Raw genomic sequence first — 8,311 nt, 5'->3', positions numbered from 1 at the left:
ATTCCATTAGAGGATGACCCTGAAGATATGAAATTGGAAGGAAAATGCAAGAAGGGAAACAAAAGGTCCGAGGTGTGGGATCATTTTAAAATTCGAGGAGATGAGAAGGCAGAATGTAATTATTGTAGGCAAACATATAAGCATCATGCAAAAAACTGCGGAACTAGTACATTGTGGAATCATATCATGCATTTGTGCAAGAAGTATCCATATAGAGTTCAAGATAAAAAGCAAAAGAAAATGACCGGTTATAATATGTTAAAAATCGAAGAGCTTTCTAAGGGTATTGATAGTCATGAAGAATCTGTCAAGTTTGCTCAAAAAGAAGTTAGAAAACAGATTACAACGTATTTCATATTGTCTGAGTTACCGTTTCGACATGTGGAGGATGAAGGTTTTCAGGGTTACACAAGATATTTTTTCCCAAGCTTTGTATTTCCTTCAAGGATGACAGTAGCAAGAGATATATATATAATTTGTTCCTAAATGAGAAGAAGAAATTGAAGAAAGAGTTGGGTCAACATAGAGTTTCTTTAACTATTGATTGTTGGACGTCAATACAGAATGTTAGTTATTTGTGTTTAACTGCTCATTAGGTTGATAATGATCGGAAACTTCAAAAAAGGATTATAAGTTTCATTCAAGTCCCAAGCCATAAAGGAGATATGGTGGGAAAGGAGTTGATTTCTTGTCTTAAAGACTGGGGAATTAATAAGATTTTTTGTGTAACTGTTGATAATGCCTCTTCGAATGATGTAGCATTATTGAGATTGAAGAGTTGTTTTGAGGAGAAGAAGGACGGTCTAGTACTAGGTGGAAAAATGCTTCATATGAGGTGTTGTGCTCATATACTCAATCCGATTGTTTGTGATGGCTTGAAAGAAATAAGTCATGCTATTTCAGCTATTCGTAATGCAGTGAGATTTGTTAGATCTTCCCCAGAACGACTAAACAGGTTCAAGGAGAGCTGCAAGGAAGCAAATATTGAGTCTCGAGCTTTGTTGTGTTTGGATATTACAACTAGATGGAATTCCACATACTTGATGTTGCAGGCTGCTACGAAGTTTAAAAAAAACATTTGTTATTTTGGAAAGCGATGGAAACTATACAAATTATTTTAATGACCGATAGAAGAAATATAAATGGACCACCAACACATGTCGAATGGGATCGAGCAGAGTATTTGTTAGGTTCTTGAAGACTTTCTATGAAATGACTTTAAAATTTAGTGGCTCGAAGTATGTAACTTCTAACTCTTTCTTTCAAGAAATATGTGAAATTCATGTAGAGTTGAATGAATTAGCTAAACAGCCTAACACTTTGATGGGATCCATGGCAATTAGTATGCGGAAAAAATATGATAAGTATTAGGGCTATGTTGAAAAGTTTAATCAGTTGTTGTTCATTGCAACAGTTCTTGACCCAAGATGCAAGTTGGAACTTCTTAAAGTCGGGTTCGAACTTATTTACGATGTAGAAATTGCAAAAATGTTGTTAAAAAGAGTTGAAGAAACACTTCACAGGTTGTATGCATGCTATGAAGAAATGGCGACTCCAATCACTCCACCATCGGCTTCATCAAAGGAGGCTACCAAAAATAGTAGCTCAAGTCCTTCACAACCTACTTTTGGTCTTTCTAAACAAATTCCTTCTATTTTTAAAGCTAAACTTATGCAAAACATGCAATCTGAGAAGAATGATTTGGTTGATTATTTGTCTGATCATTGTGAAGATTTAACCAATCCCAAATTTGACGTATTAGTATGGTGGAAATTGAATGTGCACAAGTACAAAATTCTCTCTAAAATTGCCAAAGATGTATTAGCAATTCAAATATCCACGGTTGCTTCAGAGTCGGCATTTTCCACGAGTGGTTGGATTCTTAACTCCTTTAGGAGTTCATTGAGTGCAAAGATGGTTGAGGCCTTAATATGCACGAAGAATTGGTTGCATAGCAGCAATGAACCTATAGTGTTTCGCCAATATTTGGACGAGGTAGAATTATTGAATGACTCGGCGAAAGCAGTAGAAGGTGACATTTATTTTCTATTATCAGTTTTGATATTTTTATTCATATTGTTTCTTAGTTGCTTGTTAATATCATTAATAAGGACTAATAAATAATTTGTTATTTGCGTATCATGCAGAGGCCGAATCATGTTCTACAACAGGGAGCAGTGATCCAATTTTTATCAAATGAGAGGTTAGTACTCTTGTACTTATTTTGATATTATTGCTCACAAAAGTTTGAGCGGAGTGCCTGTTGCTAGATGCTAATTTGATAATATGCTTTTTGTTTATATATCGAATTTTAGACAAATATGAATATAATTTAACAATTAACATTATTAGTTCTCGTTTACATTTATATGTTAACTTGTTTTAAACATATTGTTATAATGTCGATAGATAAACCGTGGATTTAAACCGAACCGAATCACAAATAATGGTTTGGTTTGGTTTGAAAAAATTTCAAACCACACAAAATGGCTTGAGTTGAAAATAGAGCACAAACCACCCAAACCGAACCGTGTTCACCCCTACCTTAAAGCGAACAATTATTAACGAAAATATTAACGAAAAATTTTAAGTTAATATTTAAATTTTTTCATTTAGTTTTTTAAATCAAATATTAACTTATATGAAAAAAAAATCTATCAGTAAAATATCACTTATGAGTACAAAAATTTCATATAAAAGAAAATTTTACCAAGGGAGGTACACGTAATTTTATCATTTTTAGAAACATTCAGAACCGATGAATAATAAACTTCCAAGCATAGGTCGAACAGTTTTAAAAATCGCTACTAAAACCACTAAAAACTGATTCGCTTGTGAACGCTCAGAATTGGTAATATGAAAAACAAGTGGTAGAGCAGATTGTGGAAATGCTGCTATGTTTTGGAGGGTTACATCAGATGTTAGATCTACCACTAAATCAACGTGATAGATAGTGCAGACCAGTGCATGATTCATTTCGTGTACTTTGGAGCCCTATCATACCTATCAAAGTCTCATTCTTCTATTGGATGTATCAATAGGGACCACGCAGGAAAGTAGTACTTCCACTTTTATTGCTTTACATTTGTTCTTTAACAATTACTTTTATTGTAAAGGAAGTAGTTTTTCTCATCTATTGCTTTCATTATTTTCATATGTAACCATGATATCCTCCGCCACAAATAAGGGCAAATTAATAAAATTTCGAAGGTACCACCCTCCTTTAAATAAAATAATAATAAAAAAAGGTATTCTGGCAAGCATAGTATAGAGTATAGTATGGTCGATTATGGATGTCAAAATCATATACTAATCAACAACCACGAAAGTTGGTCACTATGGAAGTAAAAAAAAGTTGAAAAATAAGTGGCAAAAATGGCGTCAAGTATTCCAGCAACCAAAAAGTTTGGTAGCTGAAAGATATTTACTAGCGGTCGCTAGGACCTTGTACTAATCAGCAACCAAACAATTTGGTCGCTGTAAAAGTAAAAATGTGGAAAAGAATAAGCAGGAGTGATGGCGCCAAGTGTTCCAGCAACCAAGTAAATTTGATCGCTAAAAGTTATACAACATGTGACCATATTGTGGTCGCTGGAACATTGTACTAATCAGCAGCCACATTCTTTGGTCACTGAAGAATCTAAAAAACATGGAAAAAACAAGAGGGGGTAATTTCGCCAAGACTTTCAGTGACTAAACTAATTTGATAGTTGGAACATTCTACCAGGGACCACTAGTTGGTCGCTGAATATGCAACGACCGATTATTTAGCGACCAACATTTTATGATTGCTAAAAATGATAACCAGCTCTGTGGTTGCAAAAAGAGTTCCGAAAAATATTTCAATTTTAGCATACCAACGCCTTGCGTCGACCAATCTGTGGTCTGTGAAAGCATATTATAGCTACCACTTTTTTATGGTCGCTAAAGGGTTGGTCGTTGGAGCCCTTTTTTTGTAGTGTGTAAAAAAAAAGTTACATTTATTATTATTATTTTAAATACTTAATCATTGCAAAAATAATATAATAATTAAAATACTACGTACCATATATCTAAAATTATAAAATATAATATTTACTTAATAATTCTTATAATTAGTCAATTATAGAATTTTAAAGTTTTCGAAATGAAAAAACTAGACTATTTTCATAGTTTCAACTTTCAACTAAACAATTCATACTTAAAAAATTTATAGGAACTTCATAAATACTTTCAAAGTTTCCAAGAAAACCATAAATCTGAAAATCATTATTGCATAGTATAGAGAGCATAATAGCTTAAATCTTATCTAAATTTTTATCAGATAAAATCATTTTTTTATTTTTGTATAGATAAAGTCATTTAGAAACTTAAAACTAAAGTAAAAAAAAAATCATTTAAAAAAATAAAAAAAATTAATAAACTAAAATAAATAAAAGGTTTTTTTAAAAAGGGAAAAATGATAAAAATAAATACATAAATAATAAAGCACTTGTAGATGCACCTATTCACTCATAATTCGTGCTTACTAATAAGGCAAAGCGCTTTGTTTACGTCTCGCATATAGGCGCGCTTTTCAAAATACTGCTATTTAGATCAACAAAATTTACATATCCTTGTACATGTTACAAGTATTATACTTCTATTTTTATGTACGGCATTCCATTTGAAATAACATAAAGGATTAATTTGGAACTTGAAATCTTGAATATTTTAAGAGACAATATTGGAATACTCCATGATATTTATGATAATATCAAAGATATTTCCTCATACTTTCAGTATCATATACTTCCCCTTATCACTTTTTGAGTCATATATTATCTACTATGAGGTTGATATACTTAAAGTTTCATTGTGAAAAAAAAAAGAAAAAAAAAGAAAATATATATATGTGTGTGTATGTGTGTGATTTTTTTTTTATAATTATTTGCAATTTGATTTGTTCCTTTAATAATAAATTAATACTTAAAGACTGTGTGCTTATACAATACTGAATATGCATGCGAGTGGACATTAAAATCTAAAATTTGTTGAAGAATTTCATAATAAATGAATTTAATATTTTTAATTAACGATATAATTGTCAATACATAAGTTAAATATAACAACTGCACTTCTCAATAAATTTTCATATTCATAAATTAAAATAAAATATTAAATATAAACATTACTTTTTACAATTCATATAAAGTTCAGCTAAAAATTGTGTAATTAGTTCACTAAAACATTATAAACCTTCAAAATGTATTATTAAATGGCGAGCATGTTATATAATATTTTAATTTGATATATTAATCATTATAATATTTTGAAATAATATATTAACATCCTTTTGATCGTTTGATACTTCATTGTACTTATAAATAGCAATCTTGTTAAATTAAATAATATATATTATATAAAAAAACATACACAATTCGTCTGATAACATATAATTCACAAAAAACAAGACAATCATAGAAGTAAGTAAATTTATATTATTAAAATTTAAATTATGTCAAACGAGCTCTGTATCTAACAAGTAAATTTATATTATTAAAATTTAAATTATGTCAAACGAGCTCTGTATCTAACGTATCATCATAATTTCTTATAGTTTACTTTAAGCAAATTAACTACAATTTATTTTATTGTAGACAATATTTGTTTTCACGTTAGATATATCAACTTAATTTTTAAATGTTATATGGCTTAAAAAAGTAACATACTCAAAACTAGAAAATATGGAAAGTAAGCTTGATTTTCAAATTTAAGAACATGCCTCTGATATTGTCATAAAACTCAATAGATGGCTTTGATATTATCCCTTCTTTAAAAGACTAATTTTACCAAAGAAAATGCCAAACGATCCGCGCCGTTGACACTCTAGGTGACCGCACCCTCACATAGCCAACGTGGGTCTCCCATGAATAAAATAATCCCGACTCCCATATATGTGTATTATGTCGATTGCGCGAGTTATGTAACTCGGTTCTTTTACCGAACAGCATTTGAATCTTATGCACGAGTTTTGAGTAGCCCTTAGGATCTCAACAAGCCCCTCAAAACTTCTCTAGTAGTTCCCAGTCCCACAATATAGAATAATGGGCCGGTGAAAGGTCCTTTTAATAAGATTATAATAAAACTTTCGATATTTAAAAATAGGAATATTTAAAGAGATCCTGATTTCTCCACGACTATTAAAAAAAAGTTTATAAACAACTACACACTTTATCATGGCAAGTGTCACATCACATGGTTGTTTAATGCCTTAGCATTAAGATCACTTTATTATAAAGCATAAGATATTGGAATTGTACTTGAAACTAATGATAGTTTCTTTCGAGCCTAATGTCCATTTGGTGCTTCTTCAAGGCACAATAAGATAAGCCAAAAAAGTAGTAGTAAAAAGTAGATTCCCATTTCACATGTTATGTTCTAGCATGCCTATTTTGTCTTTGGCTTGGTCCAACTCATCTTACCTTTCTATATCCCTATTAATAATTTATAAGCACACCAACTTAACGAAATATAAATAAATTATTAAATTTTGTTTGATATGGTCGGCTCAACTGGCGGCCAATATGCGCTCAAAAACCAATTTCATACACGAAAAGCCAGGTAAGATAATGAAAGAGATGATAGGGTTTCATTATTTTTTTGGTATATAAGACTGAGGGTTTCGAACCCTTGAATCTTATGATGATGATCTTGAAGCTTTAATTTTGAGATTTGGAATCCAAATCATGTTTGTGTCTGTAATCCTTTTTTAATGAGAATCATCAATTCGGCCTTTAAAAATCAAAGTTTAAATAAAATTATAATTGAATCTTTAGGTTATCTTCAACTCTGCACCAAAATTTGTGGTATATTTTGCACTATTTTACAGCAAATTAAAAATCATCTCCAACCATTACACCAAAACTTATACCAAATGCATAATGTTTAATTATTTTTTTTCACTTTTTTTTTTATATTCTTAACAATTTATTTATTTGAAAAGTTATTTTCTTTATTTATTTTACAAATACATAAATTACTAAAAAAATAATTACTTTAAATTAATGAAAATATTAAATTCGTTAACTATTATTTTATTATTCTTATTTAATTAATTCCTTAACTTTTTTTACATTATTAAAATTTATTTTAAATGCACATAATAATAATAATAATAATAATAATAATAATAATAATAATAATAATAATAATAATAATAATAATAATAACAATAATAATAATAACAATAACACAAATGATAAAAATACCCTTCATCAATTTGTTTGGCAAATAAAAAAAATGGTAAAATTGACTTTACATCATTTATGTTGCAACACTATTCACTTTGCACTAGAACTGGACATGGTTCGGTTCGGTTCTAATGAGAACCGAACCGACCGGAAATTTTCGGATATTTAATAAGTGGAACCGTCGGGTTCAAATTTAATTATGGAACCGTTCGGGTTCGGTTCGGTTCGATTCAGTTCCATTCGGTTCCGTATTATAATTAAATTTTTTAATATATACAAAGTTACATTAATTTAATTAATGATGTGTTCAATATTAGCTCTTACAAAATAACGTAGTCCAATCTTATGTGTCTTTTACATCTCTCTTTACTGAATTCTTCATAAATTTGATTATTAAAATCACAAAAAGAGAAAGATAGCGAGCTCAAAATATTTAAGAGAGATGTTGTAGAGCTTTAATTTGACTTTAATTCGATTTTCTCCAATAGAAACGACACTACAGTAGAGTAACAGATTTGGATAAAATTCAGGTCAATTTGATTAAATTGATTTTGAACTGAAAATTAGAAATAGAAAAATCATATTTTGTGGTTTAAAGTAAATTAACTAGTTAAGAAATTTATTTAGAAAAAAAAATAATTTTGCTTATTTAAAATAAAAAAATTAAAGAGATTCGATTCTTCGGGTCTTGGCCTAGAACCAGAACCGAATCGTACCCGACGGTTCTTGATTAAAATACCCGTTCGGGTATTTAATTTGAGAAGAACTGTCGGATTCAGTTCGGTTCGAGTTCGATTCGGTTCGAGAGTTTTGTCCAACCGTACCTTGCACTATTTTGCACCAAAATGATGCAAAGATTGGTGATACATTGGAGGCCTTTTGAACCCAAATTTAGTGCATTTTGGTCTCCTTTGGAGATGCCTTGAGTTTGGTTAATAACCAGTAAAATAAAGATAACATGTACCGAAAATGAATTTTAAAAAAAAAAGAAAAAATTAAAATTGAAACATCCCACCCTACCGAAACTTCCCCACGTTTCCACCCATTTCCGGTGCGAACAAAATTTGGATTTATTACAGCAGGAACACACCCAAAATCCC

General features: G+C 30.1%; 1 protein-coding gene across 1 annotated transcript; it reads left to right on the top strand.

Moving 5' to 3' along the window:
- Positions 1–27: 27 nt before the first annotated feature.
- LOC111404681 (zinc finger BED domain-containing protein RICESLEEPER 2-like) lies at positions 28–2,200 on the top strand. Its single transcript, XM_023033454.1, has 5 exons — positions 28–453; positions 597–1,063; positions 1,230–1,342; positions 1,415–2,032; positions 2,148–2,200. Exons 1-5 carry the CDS (start codon positions 28–30, stop codon positions 2,198–2,200), a joined length of 1,677 nt encoding a protein of 558 aa, XP_022889222.1.
- Positions 2,201–8,311: the final 6,111 nt, after the last annotated feature.

Source organism: Olea europaea, chromosome 11 (assembly GCF_002742605.1).
Source record: "Olea europaea var. sylvestris chromosome 11, O_europaea_v1, whole genome shotgun sequence".
In the NCBI taxonomy this organism is placed as follows: Eukaryota; Viridiplantae; Streptophyta; class Magnoliopsida; order Lamiales; family Oleaceae; genus Olea; species Olea europaea.
This window is presented reverse-complemented; position numbering and strand designations above follow the sequence as displayed.

Excerpts from the sequence above, each read along its gene's own strand:
- LOC111404681 (XM_023033454.1), top strand. The coding sequence starts at position 28 with ATGAAATTGGAAGGAAAATGCAAGAAGGGAAACAAAAGGTCCGAGGTG. Across the intron at positions 1,064-1,229 it reads ATGTTGCAGGCTGCTACGAA|TGGCTCGAAGTATGTAACTT; the intron begins GTTTAAAAAAAA and ends TTTAAAATTTAG. Across the intron at positions 1,343-1,414 it reads GATGGGATCCATGGCAATTA|TTCTTGACCCAAGATGCAAG; the intron begins GTATGCGGAAAA and ends TCATTGCAACAG.